The sequence below is a fragment of the Meleagris gallopavo genome, chromosome 21 (assembly GCF_905368555.1).
Source record: "Meleagris gallopavo chromosome 21, MGAL_WU_HG_1.1, whole genome shotgun sequence".
Classification (NCBI taxonomy): Eukaryota; Metazoa; Chordata; class Aves; order Galliformes; family Phasianidae; genus Meleagris; species Meleagris gallopavo.
Genome location: NC_139424.1, coordinates 3709682 through 3737017, shown reverse-complemented (window position 1 = coordinate 3737017; position 27336 = coordinate 3709682). Strand labels below are relative to the sequence as shown.

General features: G+C 40.6%; 1 protein-coding gene across 2 annotated transcripts; it reads left to right on the top strand.

Annotated features, from left to right (window-relative positions):
- Window positions 1-6071: 6071 nt before the first annotated feature.
- On the top strand, window positions 6072-26915 carry MYL10 (myosin light chain 10). 2 transcript variants are annotated; one of them, XM_010721796.4, is made up of 8 exons: window positions 6094-6205; window positions 11999-12174; window positions 13491-13577; window positions 16212-16287; window positions 17694-17798; window positions 21409-21487; window positions 25591-25639; window positions 26369-26915. In XM_010721796.4, the coding sequence occupies exons 3-8, from the start codon at window positions 13542-13544 to the stop codon at window positions 26465-26467; spliced, it is 444 nt and encodes a 147-aa protein (XP_010720098.1). In that variant the 5' UTR covers window positions 6094-6205; window positions 11999-12174; window positions 13491-13541; the 3' UTR covers window positions 26468-26915. The 2 variants fall into 2 exon arrangements, with proteins under 2 accessions (XP_085096819.1, XP_010720098.1); XM_085240693.1 differs by lacking the exon at window positions 11999-12174 and having other exon boundaries at window positions 6072-6205.
- The last annotated feature ends 421 nt before the right edge of the window (window positions 26916-27336 follow it).

Genomic DNA, 27336 nt, shown 5'->3' with positions numbered 1-27336 from the left:
GTACAGGTCACACTTTGCTTGTGACCAGTGGTCTAAGGTGGATGCAGAGAACAAACTGAACTGCTGACATTACCATGTGCAGAACAGTGAGGATAAGGCCATTAACCAGTCTGGCTCAAAGTCAATGGATTCTGTCACTGGGGATGTTATGGGTTCATTGGCTTGGCACTGACTAGCAGCATAAAATAACAGTAACTTTAAAAAATATGTTCTAGTTTAACCAGAAATCATGCTTGATAAATGAAATGTTGTGACCTGTGTTAGGCAGAAGAGGCTAGAGATGGTTCTTTGATTGTTTCATGTACAAAACTCTAGTGGAATTAAAGGTAGATTTCATTGGCACAGGCTGCCCAGGGAGGTGGTGGATGGCTATCAAGAAAAGGGTGGATATCACTGAGTGAAATGGTTTAGTGATGTGGTGGTGATCAGTTGATTGTTGACTAGATGATCCTGGTGGTCTTTCCAACCTTAATGATTCTGTGATTCTATGACTACGGTCCATCAGCTCAATTATTTTGTTACCATTGGTCATAGTGGCTTCTGTTATGGTTCTGTTCAGTAGAGAAGAAAGCAGAGCTGTTGCACAGAAACAGTGTAGTGCCAGAACATCACAGCTTCGTTTATTAGTATTGACTGAGGTCTTCACAAATGAAGCTTATGCCTTTTCCACCGGGGAACCAGGCAGCATAAAGTAGCCAGGGAATGAAAAATAGGTTTAATGCAAAAGGGTAGGAGTCTGCAGTCTTGCCTACGACAGATTTTTCTGTTGGGCCCAAAGTAAGACATCTTTTTGTGCTTCTGCCCTCTGCCTTTGAATCACGGAGTAACTGCTTCTAAGTCTCTTGGGTGTGTTGAGAAGACAGATTTAGCCTCAGTTTTGAAATACACATATACTGTGGTAATTAGAAGAGTACAAAAGCAAATAAAAACAGGAAGAAGAAAAGTACCTAACCCACAAAAGGATTTAGTTGATGTGCAACAAATGAGATATGGGACCACAGACTCTGTAATGAAGTTAAAAGAAATATTGAACAGCTGCTTTGCTGCACACTTTTGCAAAATGAAATGACATCCTGCAGGAAAAATGGTACAGGCTCATTTGCTACCCAAGAGGGCAGAGCTAAGGTTACAGGGACTATAACAATGTTATCATTTTCTTACTCCCAGGAGCTGCACTTTCTATCATGATGGCTTTCGTAATGTAATTGCATTTATGTGCGTGATGATTTTTAGAGCTTGATCCTTACTACTGCAAATGAGGAGGAAAGTCAATGAAGTGATCCCCCTGCAAAAATGATGAGAGGCACAGAAGAACGAGGCACGCTCAGTCCACAACCTTCCTCCCCAAATTCTGCAACAAATGCTCCATTCTGGAATAGCAAGTAGGTGTCAGATGAAAACACAAAACAATGACAACAGTGCATTTTTCAGTAGCCACATCATATTATGTCATTGATGTCATGTTGAGTTATATTAGTCTGCTTTTCATTATGTTGTGTTATGCCTTTTGACATAATGCAACACACTGTAAGTAACATAAAGTGACCTCCAAGTATAAAAGAGAACACAGTTTTTGTCAGATTAGATAGTGGCTATGAATTCTCTGAGAGGGAGGGGGAAGTAAGAAAAGGAGAGAAGGAGGGTTGGATTCAGTGTCCTGAACAACAAATCCACAGAACTTAATTAACACTTATAGCAGCTCTGGTTGTTTCAAATAGGTCTGTGTGTCTCTGTTCAACACAGAGAAAAGATTCTCTGCAGGACTTGTGCTGCTTAATTTATTTAAAATTCTGTGGAGGTATCTGTAATAGCTTCCTCCTTTCTGTGCCTGAAATGTAGAAGCCCCACGCAGCATGAACATAAGACTTTCCTGAGATTTCTTGTTTTGCCAGCCTCCATAATGCAGAAATCAGACCAAGCTTAGCAGATGGACTTTCTGAGCTGCACTCTGTAACCTGTTGTCTGTATCAGGAATTTAATCAACTGCTTAGAAAACCACTGGACAAAGGAAAAGGGAATCATCTTGGCTCTGAAAGGGGAGCTCCTCATTAATTTAAGGTAATAACAGGAAAGTGTGTGGTTTACAAGAAGTTGCTAATATTCTCTAGAAGGCTTGAAATCTATCTCATCTTGGTAGTTCCTGGTGGCTTAGCTTGAAAAAGCTGGTGTTCTTGCCCTAGTGCTTAGTGAGCAGCATGAGGGGTACTGACCAATGGTTGGCACAGTTACCAAAGCTGGCAAGACAATGCTTCAATTTGCTGCTTTGCTGTTAATTCCTATTTACATTTGGATTAATCAGTGAGTATATCTGTCTCCACCTGCAAAATAAATGCACATCTGTAGCTTAGAGGATGTTAGTAGCATGCAACAATGAGCAAATAGACGTCGTGGCCAGAGAACAGTAAAAGTTGGCAGTCCAGCAAGGTACATTTTGCCAGGGTGAAAAGTGCCAGAAAGGGGCTCATGTGAGTCCAGTCTCTGCCCTTACTTTTAGCCTCAGCACCAAGTTCCACACAGGAATACACACGCAGATTATATATAGAGAGACAGAGATGGTCAGTGCACAGAAAGTGGAGTCCTTTGGCATGAAGGCTGAGATGCTTTTCTTCCAAATGTTTGGGAGTTGTCCCTATCTATTGGCAGCATATGGTAGGTTTCAGTTCCCAAATATGATTAGCTGTCACATGTCTTCCTTGGGAGATGTGCCATTGAAACACATGAAAGGAAACGATCTCTGTGCAGAATGAGAGGAGGAATGTTCTGATATGAAAGTGTTTCAAAACTCAGTCTACAATAGCTGGGATACTGGCAAAGGTACTTGTTATATATTGCCTATGTCACATATTCAGCATTGGGGGCTTTTTCTATCCTTGCTGATCTGGGAGAAGAGGTATATTCCACTTGGCTTTGCATCTTACTACAAGAATTGTCACTATCCTATTAGGAAGGGAATGATATAAGGATCAGAAACATCTTCATGATCAGTCTCAAAGACAAGCAACAGAAGCTCTTGAATACATTTGATGTGGTCTTCTTGAGCAGTAATAAATGGGAAATCTCATTTAAAAAAGGTTTTTTAAGGATAAAAATTTATGTTGCTGGCAGTGAGAGTGTTTTGTGTGAAGAAGGCTCACAGGCAAGCATTCAGAACAGCACATGATCAGAATCTAATGCCACAGGTATTTTCTCTATAATTTCTCCATCTATAAATGTACTATAAGTTAATATCTACTTAATTTCCAGGCACGCTGCATTCCCTTAAGATATATATAAGATGCTGTCCTTGTTCGTTAGGCTGTTAAATATTACAGACTTAGCAGTTATTCTTTTGGGGCAGCGTGTAATAAACCAGCTCTGCTTCCATCCTGAGATGCGTGCAGTCAGACCCCTGTGACACTGCCATCCACAGCGCTCTGTGAGCACAGAGATCCACCTTTAAGTGGCATTTTGCAGCATCAGAGACTCCAGAATGAAACATCCTGGCAAGTATTGTTCACTTCATAAAGAAAGCTGTTACCCTTTACTCATTAAATCCATATAGAAAGCTGTTACCCTCAGTAGGACACCAAACCTTACGGCCACAGACTCTGCACTGGAAAACCACACTGAGTTTTGCAGCCAGGCTGGATCTCAGGAGACTTCCTGTTATTATTTTCTCTACTAATAAACCATTATGTTGTCTCCTTCACAGCACACAGAGTTTAAATAAGCCCATCCCTGTGACAATCTGATTTTCTAAAGGAGTGTCCTGTTCTGTTGAGTCATGTGAGCAGAAAACACAAAGAAGTAGAGAGACAGATCAAAAAGGGGTAGCAGAAAGGCCCTGGAGGCAGACTTAAGTTTGGTATTTAATATTTCAGGTAAAATATTCACTTAGCATCAATTATCTTGTTGGGTTCTTTTTTTTTTTTTTTCCTTCCAAATGAAATTGCCTTCTGAATCAGCCAGCTCTCTAATTACCAGATTGAATGATTGAAATTTTTAGGGCAATTAAATTCAAGCCTTTCTTTTTCAGTCCTTACGTTATTCCCCTCTTCTCTCCCTCCCCTCTGCAGTCTGGAGCCTTTCTATAATTTGGAGGCAGTAGCAGAAGCAAGCAGACCTTTAAAGCCAAGATGTACGTCTCCCTTAATTCCTCTGTGGATTTGTTTTATAGACTAAGCAGAGAGGGCTCTGCTCTCTCACTGCACCGCATTACAAGTACATGGTATTGTGTGGGTTTTCTCCTAACATGTCATGTCATTTAAAAAACAGCTTGGAAGAATTCATTTAATGTAGAAATTCCGTGAAAATACAAGGATCAATGTAGAAAATACACGCACTATTGGAAAATGCCTGTGGATCAAGCTGGAAAACTAAGGAACAAATTGATGACAATAACAATGATTGATGATATAGCAGATAAGACAAAACAAAACTCCCGAAGAAACAGCACAGAGCATCTGTTAACAGAGTGGTTCGGACAAACTCCTGAAACGGCTGCATGAAAAGACAAGTGTTCTTCCAAAAAAGGGCACAACATTCACAGGATGGAATCCTGGGCCCAGTGAACTCAGTGACAAAGCTGCTGCTCATTTGGCTGTCTTGTTAGGCTTAGAGCAAAAACACAAACTCTTATTATTAGCTGTCAGTATGTGAGCTTTTAGACTGATTTCAGTGGGTCTGTTTCTTCCTTAAAGTTAAGCACATCCTTAACAGCCTTGCAGGATCTGAACCTCAATCAGTGGGCATAATAGTCTGTATCTACTGCTTACACCAAAGCTTTGAAATTCCTTAAGATTTCCTTCCAAAACCTTGCTCTGAATTTTTCAGATTGCCAAACCCGATCTATAGTGTACAAAGCTGGCATTGCTAACAGTGGGCATCTGCAGGCAAGTGATGCAAGGGGTTTATTTTTGTGCTGTGATACACCAGGTAATGGTATTCTGTCACCAAAGTCAGAATGAGCACTATGCTGACTTCCACTTTGTATCCCAGACAGTTTCACTAAAGCCAGAGGTATTGTACTGTGCTTATTTATTGCTTAATTATCCCTGTAGGTGTTCAGGGTACTTCATAACAGCTAAAACAGTCCTTGCCCTGAGGAGCATGCAGTCAAATCTAAGATTAGAGGTGACAGCACTGCAAGGAGCTGGACCTGGAGGAAGAACAAGGTCTTTGTTCTGCTAGGCATGGGTCTGTCCCAAAGTTCAGCTAATTGGCTAACAACTTTTCTGAGTCAAGGGCAGTGATTGATGTACACATGTACTTTGATGCTAGTGCATGTTCCTCTTGTTGCTACTGTTTTTAAGGCACCAGCTGTCCTGTGTAGATATTCTCACAGGCACTTGTTAGACCATTAGGAAATATGATTTCACTTCTGTGGAATGACACCAGTTTGTACTGGTTAGCGTTCTGGACCACTGTCATTTATAAATCAAATACAAATGATTTATGAATTGGATGGAATGTGTATGTATTAATGTCCACGTGCTTTCCCTGGGAGACAGCCCTTGTGGCTCCAGTGCTGCCTTCTGATTCCTCCTGCTCTCAACACCACATTCACTGCTGCACATCCTTCTTTCATACTTCGTCACTCTCCATCTGGTTGCAGTAGCTTGAGGTCTAGCTCCTGAATTTCAGACATACATGATAGGTTCAGGGAAAGCAGGCCTGATCTGCCCCTCTCTGCATCTGCAGAGCAGTGTCTGCCCAGCATGCCTCCCAGCTCTGGCTGCCCCTGTACAGAACCTCAGTCATTTCTCTGAGTGCTGCACCGTGCTCTGCAGCAACCAGACCTCTTAATGCTCAGGATTTACTGCTAGTTTCCTCCGCATGTTTCTCAAGAAGTGTGGGTTTCTTTCTACATTTTCAGGGTGCCATGTTCATTTAAGATCTTTTCAGTGCATGCCTTGTGCTCTTTACTTAGGAGTAGGTGGGAAAGTCCCTTCAGCTGTAGCGCATTGTGAGCGCTGTACAGTTGTATCCCAACTGCCTACTCTTATCTCCCACATTATTTCTGTGAAAGCTAAAGCTGTGCATGGAACAGATGCTTGGAATGGTATTGGGATCCAATTACTGCACTTTTCCAATCTTACATCTATTGTCTAAACTTGGAGCAGACATATTTTTATTCCTTGGTGACACTATATAAAGAGGCAATTGGCATTGTGTTTGCTGGCTGACTAGTTGGCAGAGAAGGGACAGGAGGAGAAGCAGCAGCATGGTAGGTTTTATTCTTTCCATGTCTGTCATTTGATATTTCTCTGTATTTCTTTCTGACCGTGACAGTTCTAACAGAGCAGTAATGATCACACTGGACCCCATGACATCTCTTACTTAATATCGCATCCGAAATGAAGATATATCCCATTGAGTGAGCTGTGAACTTCCAAGGACTTTCTGTGTGTTTAACAATGGGTAAGGTAGGAAACACAGATGCACTTGCTGAAGGGAAGAGCTTGTGCATCTCTTTCCAAGGCTAATTTACTGATGATTGGCATGGCTGGTGTTAATTAGTGCTAAGGTCTGCTATGGCGTGATGGGAAGAGTAAGGGATATCTCTCTAATTTTAATTGTGTTGCTCTTGAGATGGAGAAGAAATAGGAAGTACCGCAGAGATTTCTTTGTCTTATCTTTGCTTTGCTCACTGCTGGCTTTTCGCTCGCAGTCAAACAGCCCCTGTGCACCAAAGGTGCATTTGATGTGATTCTGAGGAGCAAAGAATTCCAGCCTGAGGGGCAGCGGGCAGGCTGGGCTCTATCTTCATCTTTTGCAAATTCAGAGGAATGACTCCAAAATTTAAAAAAAGAAAGAAAGAAAGAAAAAAAAGCAAAAACTGGTGATTTTCTCTTCTCCATTTTGCAGGTCCTTTTCAGACTGCCTTAGAATAATGCTGCCCAGTGGCTCCCTCTGGCTAAGGAATAGTGGATTCTGGAGAGCACTGGAGGGGGAGTTGTATATGAAAACGTTTCTCAAAACTTAGTTCAAAACTGATCCCATTTAACCAGGTGAAGAATGTGATGTAAGAGCAGGATAAAACCCCATTCAAAGCCATTTCTAAAATATACACACAGACATAGGATCTAGATTCAGCCTGTAAGCTCAGTGTAAATGGTTGTGCACTGAGCACACCAGCCACCGGTCATGTCCTTGACCACTATTTCAGAAATGGACAGTGTCCTCCTCTCCAGCTGTGTATTTCCAGGCTTCCCTTCAATCAGATTCAGTGAGGTCTCAGCCAGCCCTTTTATTGGAGGCGGGGGGGGGAAGACGTGCAGGGTCTCCTTCCTCCTTTCTTTCTGTCTTTCTTTATAAAATATATATATATTTACCAGTTCCTTTCTGTTTAGAGGGATGACACACTGCCTGCTTGATGTTCGAGGATATTTCAGGACCTTCTGTGGTGAAATCAGGAGATGTGACAATATAGCAATAGACTGTTCTGTTTCCTCACTCCCAGTTCAGCTGATGATTTTCTGTGATGGTTCTTTTCATCACGCCTTTTGTTTTGGGAAAATATCTTCTGAGGTACCTCACTATACGGGGACACATGAAACAGATTTAACATGGAAAGAAAAAAATAGCCTTAAATGAAAGAAAGTTGAAGAATATCTTTACATAAGGAAGTGATCATTTTTTATTAATCAGAGGGAAATGTATATGTAATTATGCTAGATGAACTCTGTGGGGAGGTTTTTTTTCTCTCTTTATGATGTCTTATGGGATTTATAAATATTACAGAGGTTTTATAGCATCATAATATTTCAGATGTGCACTAAAGCTACTTTCAAAGGATTAGTGCAGACAAAGCAGCATAGTAAAAAATAATTACAAGTCAGGCAGTGCTACCAGGCTCTGACATACAGGGCTGATGAGAACAGGAGAGGCAGGGTTCAGGGAGAGCATATTTTCCAATGCCAGCAGACCACACAAGTGCTATGGAGTGGAGTTCTGAGTGCAGTCTGAGGCTCTCCATAATTGCAGGGAATTTTGGTGATGTTGGGTCAGCGATGTCTGCATGGACTGAAAGGAGGGAAGGGGGAATATGGGAAGAGAGAGGGAAGGGTGTGCAAGATGTTCCTATGTTCATTCAGCTTGGTGACACCTCGTAGCAAACTGTTTGCTGGAGGCAACCAGTACCCCAAACCAGACGGCCTTCTGATCAAACAGCCTGCTTTGCTGCTGGAATGCACCAGCTGTACTGAAACAGCAAAGCAGTGCTGATGTCACCCACTGCAAACACAGAGTGTGTTTGGCTGTGAGTGAGTGAGTGTGTGTGTGTGTGTGTGTTTGCTTCTGCAGATGCAGCTCCAGTGTCTGTGTGTGTGCCTGCAGGTGGGGAGGGGCTGAAGGGCGATGTGGGGGTGCTGGGAAAGGTTTGTTGGATGGGGAAACGGTTGGTGAGCTCTGGGTCACAGGGGTGGAGCAGTTTGTGGTTGGAGAAGTGCCCTCCTGCTCCTGGGACACGCAGCGATCTCTGTGCATCTGCAAGAGGGAAGAATGGAGACTGGAAAGTGATTTTATGTGGGGCAAAGGAGAATTCTGCAGCACACGGGAGCGGGAAGCAGGGAGGATGCAGGCCAACAGATTTTTGTATCTAGCAGGGATCAAAGGTGTGTGTGTCTGTGCATGTGTGGGAGGCTGGGACTGCATCTGAAACGGAGCGAGGATGGGAAGGGAGGGATCGGTGCGAGTGCAGAGCAGGTAATGAAAAGATCTTGTGTTTCTCAGCTGTGATAACGTGGGTTTTTATTTGAGTGATCTGAGGCTGTTGCCTGTTTGAAATGTAAATTGTGCCCTTAGAGCAGGTTATGCTGCTCGCTCCTCTAGACTGTTCCCTGAGGGGCGTGCACTGGGCTGCCCGAATGCTGCTCACCTGCCACAAAAGGAACCTAATCTGTACTGAAATCTGATGGCTTTTCCATAGCTGGGGTCTTTGGTGCAGACACAATGTAAATTATTGCAACAACAGCAACAACAATCTCCAAACCCTTTGGATGGGCCTAAGATGTAACTTTTGGTTCAGAAGCTGGATTTGATGATGAAAGCAACTCAGAGATGGGAAATGTCAGTACTGAGGTCCCAGAAAAGATGAAAACTACAGAGGAAGCATGATGGATGGAGAAGTAATGGTAGCAGAGAGTTAGCATTGTACTGCGGATCACAGTAGGGGACAGAGTCAGAGCAAGATGATGGATGTTGCTGTCTGTTCTGTAGTCACAGATGTAGTTGTAAAGGAAGGAAGTGTAAAATGAGAAACAATGCAGTTTAAATCTGTTAGTATCTTATGACTAGTTTGCCCTGGGCAAAATAAGCACATAATGGTTGTACAGAGGTACAAGACAACAGAATCAGGCTCCTAACAGCATGTCTGCTGTGCTTCTCCAAGGAGCTCCCTCCCAGGAGACCTGCTCAGCCATCGGTGGAAATGGTCAGTGCCCTCCTTGGTAAAAAAAAAAAATGGCACAAGACACAGTAAGATGCCAAGAGGGGAAGTGTTTCTGCTTATGTTTTAACTTAGACTGTCAGGAATATCAAACTGTGTCACCTGCACCTATCTGGAGTATTTTCTCCATGGTTGAGGATGTGGTGGACCAAAGAGGGAGCTGACCACCCCAAGCCAAATCAAACCAAAGATGTGGATTCTGGCAGAGTGCTGCCCTTCTTATCTGAATGCTCGAGGAGATGCTCCTGCTTGGCACAAACACAGGGCAGGGGTGGCCACTGCCCACAGGTAGAAGAGCAGCTGCATGCGCCTGAGCACCGTGTGAGGAGCAGCTGTACCTTCTTTATTTTGTAGCCTTTGGCTGTGCTGCCATGCTCATTTGGGATATGTGGAACAAAACCTGATTTCCTGACTGCTTCTCTTTGCAGTTTACTCTGAAATCAGAGATTTTGTCACTCTGCTGCACTTAAACCTCACCCTTCCTCCCAACATGGTGTGCAGAATGAATCCCTCCTCTTCCATCCACAGAGGCAAAGGCAGCATGCACTCGTGGCTTTTGCTGCCCATGTCACTGCCCTGTCCCTGTCCTTTCTGTCCCCTGATGCTGCCAAATAGGGGAAATGCAGAGAAGGAAACGCAGCTCAAAGCAAGTGCCTGGTGCAGTGGAGTTTTCTTGGGGCCACATTTTGGTATGGCTCAATTTTTCATTCAAAGCTTCTAGAACAAACAGAACCTTACAAGAAAAAAAAGACCCTTTAAAATCCAGGCTAATTGAGTGAGTGCTAACATTAGTAAGACAAATGAGTGATATGCAACAAGCCTGTGGTTTCTCTTCTAAAGTGAAGTGTTGTTTTCTTCACAATGGGATGATTAATACACTCAAGCAGGAATATTAATAGGCTTGTTCAGTTGTTGCAACATTCTTCCCACTGCTGTGCATTGGAATCTGAGCCCAGGGGACCCCCAGCTCTTCAGTTCCTCATCTGGCATGTTTTGTATGTCAGTCTCAAAGCACACATTGCAAAGATAGAGCAGCTAACATTGCAGAGTGCTGCTCTGCATTTTGCAAATGGGGAAACCAAGGCAGACAGCAATCATGTATCAGTCACCCACTTGCTCCTCTGTAGGTCACCTACTAAATTTATGAAACTGTGACATTCAGAAACCACGTTCGCTCAGATCTGTGTTGCTTTTTGCTGCATAATTCTTTAAGAGTCTGATTCTATTCATCAAAAAATTGTGGAGTGTTTGGGCTTGTCAGGCAGCAGCAGAGACCTATTTCTTTTCTCCTAGAGCTGCCTTTTATTTGATCCACCAGAACAGCAGTGACAGTGTGCTGTTCTCAGTTCCTGTCCACATCCATATCTCTCAGCCTTCCTCTTCGTGCCACCTTCCCAGCCATCAGCCACAAAAAACCAAGTTGCACTTTCTTTCTGTGATCATGAATTTTCAAGATTTTTACAGCAGATAAATTACATTTCCAGTACTGCATATCCAGAAAGAGAGGAGATCATCCAAGATAGCGGAATACTTAGCTTGAAGCCATTCCATCTGACAGCTGTTTCTTAGCCCTGTGAATTGTATTGGTGGTCTCAGCCACATTCCACAAGCAAGTAGATCACAAATAGATCTAAGATAGATCGAGCCACATGGACACTGATCTCCTTTATCAGCCCTGGAAATGATGAACCAGAGAGAAGCATTGAACAAGTATTGTGCTGAGATTAATTTCTCTGGATAAATAGTCTTCAGTCTTTTTTTGCCTTGAATAGGACTTCACTAACACAAGAAATTTTGAGGGTGTTTGGAGTGTTTTTGTTTCTGTTGATCTGTTTTTGACAGATAATGAGCTATAGCTTTTGGGTTTGTCTTTTTCCTGTAGCTACAATCCTTGCTTAGAGGCTTGCATCACAGAAGACCAGCTAAATGAGGAATGATGGAGGCACTGCCAATGCTTGGCATTTAAAGTGAACAGAACCTGGAGCTGGAGCCTCCTGTTCCTCACTGTGGTTCCAGTTTAAAGAGATGCAGGTTGCTTGCTAGTATGGGGTATATTTATCACGCTGAAAATGGATGCTCTGTATTTGGTCACAGCAGAACAGAGCATGAGAGTGGTAAAGCATGTTTTGCCTTTGTAACAACCAGCTATGTGAGTACAGGAGCACAGGTTTCACTACCCCATCCCAAAGGCTGAGGTTGTGTGGTCAGCTCCCCCAGATGGTTTGCAATGCATTCTGCTGGGTAGCATCTGCTTTCTTTTTACCTCGGGGAACAAATGCCTTGTAAAAACTTAGGGTTGTCCTTTGTATTTCCAGTCAATCTGGAAGTGCTGAAAACCTCCACCAGGCACCTCATGTTATGTGGATGATTGCCCATTACTGCTCAAAATAACACTTATTTCATATGTAGGAGGAGGAGGGAATCTATTTATTCCAAAATCAATATTTCTACATTTATTAAATAATCCACTTATTTGCTTTTTCTTTTTTCCATGCCTGTGGTGGCATTCTGTCCATATTTTTCTCCTCACTACAAACACTTTTTTTTTTCCATTTCCATTCCTATTTCCAGATTTGACTGCTTTGCATTAGCTGGTTAGAGACTGACAGGTCTGGAGTGTGGACATGTGGGTGAATGTCTACCATAGCCCTAATTTTCAACCTGGGATCTGAAGCAGAATGGTTGAGTGCAGAAATCTGCCTGGCAAATTAAATTGATCAGACAACGTAAACTTCAAACGGAGTCAGGTGGGAATATTTCCTTGAGCTGCTCTGCTCCTCGGGACATTTGAAATCAGTATTGAATTGGAACTTTCACAGGCTTTTTTATTCTGATGAAAGGAGACAGTAGAAGTTCCCTTCTGTTTCATGCAGAATAGCCCAAACTAACTAAGACTAATTTTCCGTGACACGAGAACCAGGTGGGACTGTGATGATGAAATATAAAAGTAGAAATGACAAAGAGAAGAATAACCCATCTGCAAGGGAAGTCAAAAAGTGGTGGTGTGGTTCATTATCCTGCCCCAAGTAAAGATAATGCTGTGGTTGGAACGTGTCTGTAATCCATAAGAATCACAGGTTTTGTTCTTCACTGGAAAACAAACACTGTATTGTCTTAGGCAGGTGAGCTGGTTGGGCCCTTGTTCAGAACATGTGAGGATGTCTGGTTCTGACTGATTTCCAGTGAGCGTTGGATTCTTAGGTAACATCACAGCTCTTCCCAAGTCTTTCTGTGTCTCAGCCTTCTGACTACAAAACAAGTGATAAAAGCAGGCCCTACCTTTTATCGATGATAACTATCTTGAGTATTATAAATGTATGGGCTGGTAAGGCAATATAGTGTGATATCATAGGTCAGTGCAAGAATACAGACTCTTCTCCAAGTATAAAAGGCATTCCTACATAGGAAGAATTTGTTTGGTGCTGGTCCAGACAGAGCAGACTTGTAAACTTTTCTAAGTCGGTAGGAAATGATATAATTTCCCTTTGTACTTCACGAGCTCAGTCTTCTTGCAGGGCCTAATGTTTGAGTCTGGCTGCCTGTTCTTACACGGGACCTGGGAAGAAGGACTTTGTACGGGGACTTAGCTGCACTGCCTGTATTTCTTGAGAATAACAGCTTGGGAATTTAACTTTGTACTCTGAGTGTGACTATTACATTCCTCCTCCCATAGTTCAGAGCTCTGCAAAGCCAGTGCAGGAGGGAAGTTCTGCCCAGTGAACAAACAGCTGTGACACCCAGAGTCACACTTTGGGTCCCTCACCTCTTTAATGCAGCACAGAGACAAGATGTCCCTCTTTATACAAGCTGTCTGGTTCCGAGCTAGAGCAGGGGAATGGCAGGAACCCTCAGTGAGAGATTCGGCTGTAACTAAAGCAAGCGTATTTTATCCCACTTTTGTCTGTTTATGTGAATATCTGTTGTGGGTTGAATTAAAAAACACGAAACACAATCATCTTGTATTACGTGCCTGTATGTATTTTACCTTCTGTAAAAGATGGAATTTGTTTTCATGATAAACAGACAAGGTAATATATTTTTGATCTTTTTATTTGTATTACAGGCTCCAAAAAAGGCAAAGAAGAAGATAGAAGGTGGCTCCAATGTATTCTCAATGTTTGAACAAACCCAGATCCAGGAGTTCAAAGAAGTTGGTCACTATTCTTCTGTTTTCTATAGACTCCTGTCATTACTAATGAATAACATAGGTTTTGTTTGTAATCCTTATTCAATTCTCCATCTGCTTTAATAGAACACACAGTTGTTTTCTGAATCATCTCTGTGGTTTTGGCTGGTATATCGTTTTCCTTGTGTGTTTGTTTGTTCTTTCCTTCATTCCTTCTTTCATTCATTCTGTCTCTCCCTGCATCTCCTGTTTCAAGTTCCAGACTTATTTTAAAAAAACCTTGAGCACTGAAAAAATTAATAAAGGAAAATTATCTCATCCACATTAGCCCCGATTCAGGAAAATACCTGGGCATACATTTAAAGTTAAGTTTAAGTGCTATTTTAAATAAGAATAATTTTGCATGCTCAAGTATTATCCTGAATGGTGGTGTTGTATTGAATCAGGTCATTAATTCCTGGACTGTTCCACAATGGTAACAGAAATATTCTTCTGTGCCCAACTAATACTGCCCACAAACTGGAAACCAAAATACCAGAAAATCCTCAGCCAACTTTCTCCATAAATGGCCATAAAATAAAGCAACATGTCGAGGTTAACAAATTGAGCATCTTTTAGGTCCCAGAGAATTGGTATTCCATGCTTTATGGATTCTTTGATCAGTTACCTGTGATGAGGTAAGCCTAATTAGCTGGCTTAAGAGCTGGTGCATAAATAAAAACAAATAATTTGATGAGTTTGGACTTTTTTTTTTTTTTTTTCAAATAGGCATTTTAAATATCTGTGACACCATCACATTTTCCACAGCTTTGTCATTTTAAATTATTTTTTTCCTAATTTTTTGCTAACTCACATCTCCAAAGCTGTTTCCAATGTGATAAATAGCTGCTGTTTCGTTTGGTGTATGTGGATTTCAACTTTACTTTTCATGAGGATTCTCAACAGTAAAGCTCAGTGGTGAATGAGATCAAAAGGACTGTCAGAGGATTACAAAGGATTGTAAATACAGACCAGGTAAAATTTCCCCAAATTTAATGAGAATATTTTTAGCACTCTTCTCCCACCTCTGTCAGCATCCTATGAACTTCCAGTTTTATTCTCTCTGGGGACTACTGCCTGTAGACCTGCCACTAGAAAGAGCAATTGGTCAGAATGTTATTTTTGAACTACTCTAAATAAGATGACACTTAGAACATTTCTGGGAGAATGGTGGTGGAATAATGGCAAAGTCACAAGGCAGTGGAGAGGTCCAGTTAAAGACCAAGGCCACGTTGTGTTTAAAGACTGCCTACTTGGAACAAATAATGCATTTTGTCTGATAAGTCATTTTTTATCAGAACAGTATTATATAGAGATTTCGACCAGCTCACTAGAAAATGTATCAGTATCACTACTTTACATTAATTTCACTCCTTAACATACATGCCTGACACTCTTCCTCTCTTTTGTGATTTTGCTGGGCTCTGGTTTGGTCTTTGCATTTCATTCTTTCTTCCAAACCATGGGGATGCTTTATCAACAATAAAGAGTTGAGCTTGATTTTTTATTAGGTGGTGGCTTGGCAGGTAAGTGAAGGGTTGGGAACATGCATGCTGCAAGTTACCACATGGCAAACTGGAATGTGAGCAGTGGGGCTCTGTAAGAAACTGGAGATCAAACTGGTTGAAGATGTGTTGATTATAATACAGTCGTGGAAAGCAATGCATCCTGTAAAGCAGTGGACTCTGAAAGTTACTTGAGTGGATTGGTTGTATTCCAAGGAGAGGGTTATTTTTCATAATAATCTTGAAATAAAAATAATTCCATCATAAGGATACACGCTCATATTGATGTGCACATCTGACAGATAACCAGCTTCAGAGATGTGCCTGGTTCTGCTGATACTCCCCATACTATATCCAGGGGAATTTCAGGTCATTAAAATCTTTCAAAATCAATGAAACATTAAAAGTGTGATAGCAGCAAATGACAGACATACAGATAGGTAAATAGACGGACAGATAAGCAGTTAGCTGGCTGGATAAGGAATGTTTGATTTTTATCAGAAGCTAAATTTTGCCTGACAAGAAGTATTTAAGGTCAAGCATCAAGGTCAGTCAGAGCACAGTATTTAGGCTGACGGATGCAATTTTTTGAAAAGGGAAATAAACTGTGAATAAACCGTACTGTGAATCCTACATTTCTCAGTGCTTTTGGAAATTCAGCTGCCCGTGTATGAAGAATCACCCTGAAGCCAAGAGGAAAAAGACTTTTTCTCAACAGCAGAGAACTACTTACAGTAACTAAATGTTTTACTGAATGTAATAGCTGAGCAAAAGAAGGAGATACAGGAAGCATACAAAACACACAGGAGTAGCTCCTAATCCAAAATTTTATGGGCTAAAGCCGGAATGGCCGCAGCTGTCAGCATTGGCTTTGCCCACCCCTATGCTGCCCTGAGCATTAATTTTGTAAGAAGAAGTTTGGGTGGGTTTAATTAAGCCCCCTGCCAAGGTACAGTAATGTGTTGAAAGTAAGGAAAGTGCAGTGATGTGGCCTGGTGTGGATGAATCAAAGAAGTTAAATATTCTTTACAGCATAACACTCCTCTGTATTAGTATGTGACTGTAGCACTGCTCCATGCAATATGACAGTAACTTGCCTATTTTCTTCTAACAGGCCTTTACCATCATGGATCAGAACAGGGATGGCTTTATTGACAAAGCAGACTTGAGAGACACATTTGCTGCACTAGGTAAGCTGGTAGTAATAATTAAACCTTAAAGAAACAGTGGTTTGTATTCGAATTAGTTGGGCAAAAGGAAACCTGTTCAGTTTGATCTTCCTCCTATATGGTAGTTGCTATCTTGACTACGTAGCTCCAGCTGGAAAATCTCCTGAGCAGCCTCTTTCAGACTCTAAACGAAGGTCTCTCTGGGACTCACTGGCGGGTGCTACAGAGCTGTGCAGCTGGCAGCTCTCCAAAGGCACTGATCCCTCCCTTGCAACTATTTCATAAAAAGCCCACCCAAGTTGGGGTCCATGCCAGGCATTTCTGATTTGCTTCTGAAGTCAGGCTTCACAAGCTGCACCTTTTTTTATCTAGGAGTCATGCAGTATCTACCAATTAAAATTTTGTCATGGACTAGCTGCCCCTCTGCCCACACCAAAGCAGGAAGACTTCATGTGAGGTTCTGTGCTGTTGTGCGTTGATGTGGGATGGAATGTGCATGTCATGAGATTAGGTACTGTCCATTTCATGGCATTACAATCCTGATAACATCAAGCATATTAAAGAAAAACTTCTCATGAGAAGGAAAAATCAGAATGCTCATGAGCCCTAACATGAAGCTGTATCCATGTTGCAACATTTGAGGCTTGAACAGTGATGTAGGCATTTGAGCTTTTGCCATCTGGATCTTATTAAAAAGAGTTTGATAAGAATCTCTAGTGCTCCCCAGGGTGGAATCAGACTGCTGTAGAGTCAGTGCAAAGAGCAGAAGCTCCTGAACTCTTTATTGTGACAAAGAAGTTTGCAAACTTTGGCCTCTAGCTACTGTTGCCCTGAAATATTTATTTCTTAAGGCCACATTCTGCTATCCTTCACGTTCAGTGAAGCCCTGCAATGCTTGTAAGGTACAGTCACAGCAAATTACCACTCAATTTAAGTAGGGATGCTGGATTCTAAATTCTCAACAGTCCAGTGCAGTGATGGGGAAGGAGCAGGACTGCTCAACTCATCCATCTGCTCTCTACTCATCTCAACATCTCAATATACAGGAGGGCAAAGCCTGAGACTTTGGATCCACTTCAGTCACATTTAAACTCTGCTATATTAGTATCAACACAGTCTGTTTTTCACCTGAGGTTAAAAGAAAAAACACACAACAACAACAAATAAAATGAAAGAATTTAATTGAAAGTAGCCCCTTCTTTGGTCTGCTGCTGGCCTGGTCTGTATCATTTATCCTTCTTACTCCTTTTTTTATCTTTTGCTCGGTATTCCACCTCAGAATGCATTGGAGTATTCTGGATTTGTGTTCCACCATGTTATTAGTGAAGTTACACAGAGCCCTGAGCTCCCCAGTGGGAGGAGATGAATGGGAATTGTTTTTTAAAACACAATTTGGGATTTATTATGAAAAATGATCTCTGCTGCAGGTCGTCTGAATGTCAAGAATGAAGAGCTAGAAGACATGGTGAAGGAGGCGCCAGGTCCCATTAACTTCACTGTCTTTCTTACGATGTTTGGGGAAAAACTGAAAGGTAAGTACCTTTGGGGGGTTGGACAGGTATCTGTCAAAGATGCTCAGCACTGAAATATCTCAGTACCTTGCAAATTATAATAATATATCCAGGGAACAGTGCTTAAAGGCAAGGAGTGATCTCCATTTTTGCAGACAGAGATGAAGTATGAAAAGGCAGAGGGATGGTCCAGAGGACAAATCAAAGGTGTGATTTCAGCTTGCACAAGCTAACATGGGAGTACCACGCTGAGGTCTAGAAAGTAATGAGATCGTGGCTGCCTGGAGCACGCTGCAGAAGAGTTACTCACCATCTGCAAGTTCTAGACTGAGGTCTGTTGCTCACACTATGCTGGTACTCCTCCCAGTGTTAGAAGGTTTTAAACTATCATCAACATTTCTCTGAAAAACCTTTCTGCACTACTTTGGCTCATTATGCATACATGACCTCTGCACCATCTTCGTAGTTACAGGGCATGAAGAAGCATCATGGTATCCCCCATTTTCTCTTACATCAGTAACTTAGTAGCCCAGGCTTGCTTTCACTTGAGGTCAGTACTAGTTAAGACATTGGCTTAAGTTGAATGAAGATTTTGCAGAATAACTCCTAATGAATGAATAAATGGGACTAATTTAATCTCAGTGGATTTAGAATGATAGCAGAGAGGAATTTGGCCCACTGCCACAGAATATATAAGAATGACTGTAGTGAGTTTAGAAAAGATGGGTACTAAATTCTGTGTGGAAGCTAGTAATTTGCTCAGATCACTGATACTGAATGTGTCTGGAAGCTATAAAATAGAGTGTGAAACTAAGAGAAGCCTCTAGTCATCTTCCTGTGAGCATTAGATATAGGTCAAAGCCTTGGCTTTCAGAGCGAGGTAGTTGGCTTGCCCAAGCACATTCCATAAGTCTGTTAAAACAACTAATGCTATTCAATTCCCTCTTCCTCTTTTTCTCTTTCTTGGGGTAAAAATTATGCAGATAAGAGAAATAAGAAATACTTTAAAAATTGAAAAATCTGATCACATCTTAAGAAAGTTTTATTGTATTGTATAGCTTGCCTCTGGCTTTGTTCAGCTGAATACAGTTTCAAAAAAGGACTTTCTACCCTCGGAATAGAAAATAAAGAAATCTAGTAGGAAGTACTGATGTAACTAGTCTTCAAAGAAACACACTATTGCTAAGCAATACAGTATTTCTGGGAAGTATAAGGGTGACAGAGGAGGCTGTAGACTGACACTGAGGAGAGGACTGTATTACCCAGATGTCACTCTGTCTTCACCACAGTGGTACCCACACCTTTACATTCTGGATACATCCTCTAAAGTAGTGCCCTGCTCTGTCATCTTCCTTCTGGGATACACAGCTGTTTCTGATGGGGTGCCCTGCTGCACATTACTGTATATTTCTGTTGCTTATGATCTCACGGAGCATGGAGGAGAGCTGTTCCTCCTTCCTCCTCCTCCCTCTTGTCTCCTATGACTGCTGAGGCTGGCAGAGTCTGGCCCTGCCAATTGTGTGGCCTAAAACCAGCGCCAGCACAGGAAGGTGAATGATAAAGCATGCCCCTCTTGTTTGCAGGTTTCCTGTTGGCTACAAGAAGAGAAGGAAGGTTTTTGTTCTTTCCATTTGGTGAAGGGAAAATCACAGCTGTGCTTGTCATGCCCTTCTGGTTGGGTTTGTCATGCAAAGGAAGCAGAGCCAAAAGACTGCACATTCCCAATCAAAACTAATTGGGATGAAGAGCCTTTGTAGTGCAATTAGAAAGGGAAAAAAGGCTAGAGGAAGTGGATATGGCAATTTTGCAACACTCTTTATTAGCTAAGTACCACTCAGAGAATTTGGTGAAAGGTGCTTTCTAAGTAAAATTTGTTGTGCTATAATTGATTTCTGTCATAAAGGGGAAGCTGGGATTTTTCGGACGAGCTTTAGCTTTGTATGTAGAGATTATGACGCCAGATGAGCAGCTAACAAAACTCAGTTTATGTTAATGCCAACCACATGGAGCTGTTTCTACAGGGAGTCGGAATAATACAATTTGTACAGAAAACAGAGATGCCGCACATCAAAGAAACCACTTTATTTACCAGCTAATCAATAAAGAATGCCTGCTGCATTGCTTCTCTTCAAAGCCAAAGTCCAAGGATATGACAGAGCAGAAAATGTAAAACACAGTAAGGAGAAAAAAAAATAAAATCCCCCACACAGTGGTGACTACTTTAAATGCAGACCTTTCCTCAGAGACTAAAAAAGTTTCTGTTCACAGAACAATCAAAGCACTCATTAAATACCAATGCTCATTATATTGATTATCTGTTCATTGTAGAATGAATACACTGTATCCAAGCTGGCAGAAAAATATATGTGGACAGTGTATGACCAGAAGGAGGCCATATGGTCTTCTGCTCAATGACCATCACATCTACTAAGATTCTACTACTAATCCTTATGATAACAAAGAAAACTCAGGAGACGTCAGGAGTGTATATAGTTGAGCTGTTAAATCAGAGAATCATGCCTGGGTTCTGCTCCCTCTCTCTGTCAAACTTTGTAACATAAATTTAAATAGTAATGGATTTTTTTTTCTTTTTTTTAAATCACACTTTCAACATTTCAGCATCCCAAGTAACTTCATGTGTTGGTGTACCAGCCTGTAAGTTTGGTTTCCTGAAGTTATGAATAATGATTGATATTATACTACTATAATGTTTTGAAATATTGAGGAACAGTCAGAAACAGAGCATGTAGGATATCTTTTGGTGTGGGTAGAAACTGTCTGTAAATGAGAATACTCAGAATCTACAGTATTATAGAATAGTCAAAAAATCCCAGTCAAGATTAAGGCACTGTGAGAGCTATTCTCTGATGCATCTTTTTTTTTGCAATCTAAATAGATGGCATGGATAAAGAATGAAAGAAAATGAAGACTCTCACTATCATTTTATTGCTGGGAGCAGAAGAGCAAAGAAATTAAAGTCATGCTAAAAGTTTGTGGCCCAGCTATGAGCAGAGGCAAAATCTTGGAGCCACAGTCCAGTGCTTTAAACCATCCTGTTTATATAAATAACTCTTATTGTGTTGCTGTGAAGAGATACTGAAGTGGAAGCGTGCTACAGAACATAAGAGCCAGTCACCACTTTACACTGATCATCCTGCTTCCATTGCGTTCCACTGATACCCAGATTTTATGATGAGCTCCATTTAGTGAGGGAAGTAAGTTCTTCTCTATATGGTGAAGAACAAGTAACATCAAAAAGTGTTTTTGCAGGGAACATACAGTACGAGATTAAAGGAAACCAGCGAGGGAAACAGTTTGTTATATTTTCATTTCTGAAAGCCACTAATCCTCTGGGTACTGATACTGGAGACCAGTTCCTGGAAGTTTTCTCTCCTGCAGACACAGAATATATATGAGTTATTATTTTAAAGCTTCTGAGCACTGAACTATTCACCTCTATTGTTTATCTGACATGACAAATGCTGCCAACTTAAGGAACCTTTGTCTTCAAACCTACGACTGCAGAATTCTCCATTTCACTGTGTTCTCCAGTGAATGCAATTATTACTTAGCAAGTATTCAGCAGATGCAGATACACCCAGGCTTCTAAATTATATTTCATTAATTTTAGGCACGGACCCAGAAGAAACCATTCTGAATGCTTTTAAGATTTTCGACCCAGAAGGAAAAGGCCACATAAAGGCAGACTAGTAAGTTTATTTCAAGTTCTTTTTAAATATTATTATTATTAATAATAAATAGCACAAGTTTAAAGAACTCCTTAAAAGCTGTATTTTTTCACAGTATTTTAAGAGACAAGCAGGCTTTGTAAGCCAGAGTTATAAGACTAGACTATTGTACAAATGTATTTGTATACCAAAAAGAGATGTTATTGTCTTCAGACGTTGCAAGAGGCAACGGAAATATAATCACATGTAGGCCATTAGATAGTCTTTTTTTGAAGGTCTGGATATAAATCAACACATGACTCTTTGTAGATTAACTCCATATGTAAAAATAAAATGAATGTCTGGTGCCTGACTGTCAGAGCTTAACTGAAATGGGAAAGCTAGTCTCCCTTTTTAAAAAAGTGATCAATTTAATTAACTCTGGGACATGGTTTTAGTAAAAACATTTTACTTGTTATATGCTTACTGTTTGAGCCTTCTGCTTCTAGACAAGAATTTGCTGTAAATTTCTACTAGAGAGCCAAAGCAAATAATACCATTAATAATATGGCAACTATTATCAATGTAGCTATTATTTAAATAAGGAGGCAGGACCTAATTTGTATTCATAACCTGTTATACCAAGAGAGCAGAGTGAAAGGACTTTAAGTGCTAATTGCACAAATGTAAATCCTCCTTATACTATCCAAATGGTGTAAGCAGGCATTCAGGTAAACGAGATAAATGATATCAAATCAGGGCAATGTATGAGGAATTCTGACCCGTGGCTCTGGTGAAATGTTTTATGTGCCTTGATTTATGCATATGACTAAATTCCATGGTAAATTTGGGGACCATACTGTTACTGCAATAGCCAGTTCAGGTAAGTTTTCTAAAGCATATGTACAAGAAGCTTACTAGGAACCAAATCCTAGTTTCCTAGGATAGGAAAATCATGTACAGTATTTCCTTCCATTACCAAAATGCTTTTTTTATGACACTGGCACTTAATTCCCAGTGGGTATGAGAGTCCTATTATGGATATTATGGAGTCCTTCTTATGGTAAGCAGTGTGAAAAAACAAAGCCAAGAGACAATATTTTCACTAAAGGACATCCAAATTAATTAAATCAAGATGCAACAAGTGGATGTGGTAAACAACAGGAAAGAACAGAGGGTTAACAGTTGTTCCGATTGCTTTGAGGTTAATGTTATCAAATAGCATGGGAAGAACACTCTTGGTAACACACCAGAAGTGACTCAAACACTATCAGAATAAAATGTAGCCTGCTGTCTAATAGGCCAGATCACACGGTAGTGAAATCGCAACCATGAAATACAACGTTCTGATGATACAAAACCCATGAAATGTTGTATTTCCCACCACTATCTGTAACAATGTCCTGCATACAGAATCTGCAGCTTGCCACCCTGCATCCAGTTCTACATTCCTCAGATGCTGGAAGCCAGTTGGAGTTTGGGGCAAATTAGGAATGCAGTATCACACTCCAAAATGAAGATGAGAGAAAAATCCTTTTTTTTTAACTTAATGGAAAAGGTCAACCTTGTTCCCACCCCCATTACACTGCTAACATTAGACAATTGTTTCAGTTCATCACCACAACAGAGCATAATGTTTACTTATTAGACCCGAGGGTATTGTTGATCATTACAGAGCAAACCATTAAATCAATTCCATGAATGTCTTTGAGGTTTAACTTCTATTCATTTGCTTCCAAAATTTAGACATTTGAAGGTTTTGAAATAATTTTTACGTTGGCTCATGCAGCCCTTTCAATATGACAGTTAATGCTAATAAATAATATTTCTCCATATGAAAAAATCTTGGAATGTTCCTCTCCTAAACCAGCCACAGTGACCTTTTAATCAGAACTCCTTTTTATGTTCATGGAGTTAACATCCTTCTGGGGATTTTTATGGCTCTTCCCTCTGCGTGTTTTCACCTCTAGTCTGGAAATGACTCACTTAGTCCATTTGATGGTAGCTGGGAAGGAGCCTTCTAACCTTTCCAGAAGCTTCAGGAGTTTATAACTTACTTCCAAATTCAGTGACAGAGTTTGTTTGTCTGCATCATTATACCACACATAAAGTCCTTCCTCTAGCATGATGTCAAAAAGAAAAAGTGTTTTAGATCAGATTCTCGGCTGGTGTAAACTGGCATTGCTTTTGGAAAGGTTAGATGATTCAGTTCTAAATGCCATTCATTGGACAAAGTGAGTCAGGCCAACATCATCTGTGTCTAATGCTGATGCCAATAAAACTTTACAGATTTGTACCAGATGAAAATGGACCCAGAGAGCATAAATGCATTCTGGTTCTTTGGAGATTGCTCTGGCTGAGCTGGGAATGTTTCTCATCATAGCTGTAGAACACTGCTCACTCCAACTCACCTGCTTTTTTCCTGAGAAAACAATGTATGAAGGGAAATCCCAGGGGAATAACGAAGTGTCCCAGAACTTTTACAGGGGAAAATGTTTTGAAAATACAAGGAGGCAACTAAATATTCACAACTGGAGAAAGAACTGTTGTCAGGCAGGACAAGAGATAGCTCTTAGACAACCACAACAAGGCAAATGGATCCTTTTTGCCCAGAAGACTTTGAGGTGGTTGTGATTTATTTTTTTTTTTTTAGAAGCAAGTAGTCTTTAAAAAAGAAATTTATATACACAAAGAAAGAAAAAAGTTCATAATCTTTAGCTTTGGAAATGGTGAGCATTCATTTCCCTATAAAATAAATAATGGAAAATGTGCATAGATCCTTAACTCAGTCCTTCTTCCTTGTGAGTGTGCCAGAGCCTACTGGGCTATGCATCAGAAGATTATAATTAGATATTTGATCTTTTCCCCTAAATACTTCAAGCATGTAAGTAGAAGATACATCACGCCCAGATCTCTTTTTAATTCAGTCCTGTTTCTGATGAAGTTTATTGTGACTTCTAACAAAACTGCTGTAAGTGCTTCCTTCTATTCACCAAGCTCCTTCCTGGATCACACTTCCTATTTACATTTACTGATTCTGTTTGCCCCAGTGCACATACATCCGATGATCAATTTACATTGATGAGAATGACCTCTCTGTTCCTCCAACCAGAGATCATTTAGGAATTCCATGTCAAGAAATGCAGCCACATAACAAACAGGACAGAAATGGCAATATGACCGGAAGAGATGAAGAAAGACTTTGCTAAGTAAGGAGCATGGGAAAATAGTGCAAAGAAAACATACAGGATAGCTTAAACTCTCTTGTGACTTTGGAGTATTTCCCAGAACTTCCCAGAATATTTCCATGCTTGGCCTTGTGGGCAAGATCCTTATACATTACCCAGAATCTTCCTTTTCCAGCTTTCTCTTTCTATCCTTCCAAATAAGTGATACAATCACTCTGTCTAAAGGGGTTGGATTGATGTTCCTATTCATCTATACATTTAGGTAAAAAAAATTACATGCTTAACTGAGTTCCTACAATGGGTTTGAAAACAGAGGGTAAATCAGCTGAGGATCTGTCCCCAAAATATTCTCTTTGATGTAATTGCAAAGAATGCAGATTGTGTGTGGATAAGCTCCTTGTTACAGTTCTGTAACTCCAGATCAAGATCTTGCACTGTGAAATACAACAGATCTCACACAGTTTCACAGTCTCCTCTGGGAATGACTGCATGCAAATAAAGGGATTCTCAAATGATGATTTGGAATAGCTGTTGGAGTTCTCTTTCAAGTCCTCTTTCTTATTTCATGCTCTGTTCCTTTCATCCTCAGATTTTACAGAAAATATTCTCTCTTCTGGTTTTGTTAAGCGATCCAAAATTTAAAGAGCAAGTGAGAAAACGTACGACTTTATGTTAAGATAGGCATACAAAATTGCTGTATTACAATTAGAGTAATAACCTTAAACAATTTTAAACCTCTATAAAATGCCACAAAAGCAAAATAAGTTGGCAGAGCGAGGCACTGACACTGATGGGTGCTCGCAGAAAATCTCTTACAATATCATATAAGGATTAACAGCTCTAATTTATGCGGTCACACAGATTTTCTTTCGTGCGACTTCAGGAGGGATCTTGCCATCTGAATTGTCATGTGTCATTATCACCCTTTAATCAGGTTATTTCATTTTATTTGCACAGCATCAAAGAAATGCTTATGACACAAGCAGACCGGTTCAGTCAAGAAGAGGTAAGGACCTTCTGCCTTACTCGAAATAGGGATGTCTGTCCAGCAATATACATTTGCCCCTCTTTAAATGCATGAATTTAGCTCAAATCCAGTCTGAGAGAAGGCTGATGCCAGCTTTAGCAACTAGCAACAATTCAAAGCATCTCTTCTGAATAGTTCCATGGCTAAACCAAAGTCAAACAGAATCTTTGAACTTCTATCCATGTGTAAGCGTGGCCTATCTCTTGCTGTTCTTTCCTATGGTGAGCTGGGCAATGAATTTACCAGAGTATGAATGTGTTTGGGTGGGGACTGTAATCTGTTTTCCATTTCTGTGAGAGTTATTTTGTTTGAAATCTGAAATGAATTCTGAAAGGAGGTACTGACTTTGTGGTTCGTGTGAGATAGAACATGGATTCTGATGGTTGGGAGGAATATAGAGGGACATTCTTTTCAGAAGAAGTGGAGTTTGTTCATGGCAGATTGGGGTGCAGACTGGAATACGTTACTTAGGGCTTATCTGTAATTTGGGGAGAATTGTTAGATACAGAACTTTGATTTGAACAGGACTGTATTAAGCAGTTTTGACCTAGCTCCTATTTCAATTTTACTGAAGCTTCAGAAATTTTTTCCATAGTAGTTAATAAATCAGGCCAGAAGGGAGCTGAACTGGACTGAAAAGGAAAAGCAGTACTTGTTGCTGTCCTGCAGTCCCATGTTTGTAACACTTATCTCCTGTTTGCTTGGCAGATCAACCAGATGTTTGCTGCTTTCCCTCCAGATGTCTCTGGTAATCTTGACTATAAGAACCTCTGTTACGTTATCACCCATGGTGAGGAGAAAGACTAAAATGAAAGATGAGCTTCTCCTGTGATGATGCACCAAGTCATTTCATTGTGCTTTTCTGTGCAAGACAAAAGGCTGAACATTCAGTATGTGAAGCCATGTGGTCATCAGAAGAGAACCAATAAAAGAAGTGAAATTAGATTAAAGTTGTTTAATGCTCCTGTTTTTATAAAAGATGAAAATACCAATTTTTGTGAGTTTTTTCCCATCCTTTTTTTCATCAGTGGTTTGCAATGGAATTTTCTTGATGAACTGATGCTGTTGTGATTTATTGACAATCCTAATGTTCACCAGATGGTCCATTGGGCACTGCAATGTTGCTTAACCTCTTGTCTTTTATATATAAGCTCCATGTGTTGATTGAGAAATCCTCTAACTTACTGCATTGGGAAGAAATAAAATTCTTTCTCCTTGCAATGAAAGTGCAAATAAAACAACCTTAAGCTCTGAATGTGCTCAGTGATGTGGCCAGTTTTGTAAGCCACTTGATTCTCTTGCTTTGGTGCAAAAGAGCAGACACTGTGGAACAGTGGCTATTTTTCTCATAGCAAAATGTACCTAGGCACTCAAAGAACCAGCAAGAATGAATTTCCTCCTCAGAGGCATCTTTGTATATGTAGGAAGTTGTCCATGAAGTAACAGTAAGGGCTAGTTCTTTCAGCAGTTGGTCGTGATCTTTGTTTTAGGGGTGAAGGACACGTTGAAAGGATGCATTTTGCCAAAGGTCATCTGGAAGTCTAGGGAAAACACAAGAAAAGAACTCAAGAATTGTAGCCCAGGATTACAAATGAAAGCGAACTATCCGTCACTTTCATAATTCAAGATCAGCATAGCTTCTAAAATGGGCCACAATTTCTTGTATTTGGACTTCT

Excerpts from the sequence above, each read along its gene's own strand:
- MYL10 (XM_085240693.1), top strand. Across the intron at positions 16,288-17,693 it reads AGACACATTTGCTGCACTAG|GTCGTCTGAATGTCAAGAAT; the intron begins GTAAGCTGGTAG and ends TCTCTGCTGCAG. Across the intron at positions 21,488-25,590 it reads GGCCACATAAAGGCAGACTA|CATCAAAGAAATGCTTATGA; the intron begins GTAAGTTTATTT and ends TTATTTGCACAG.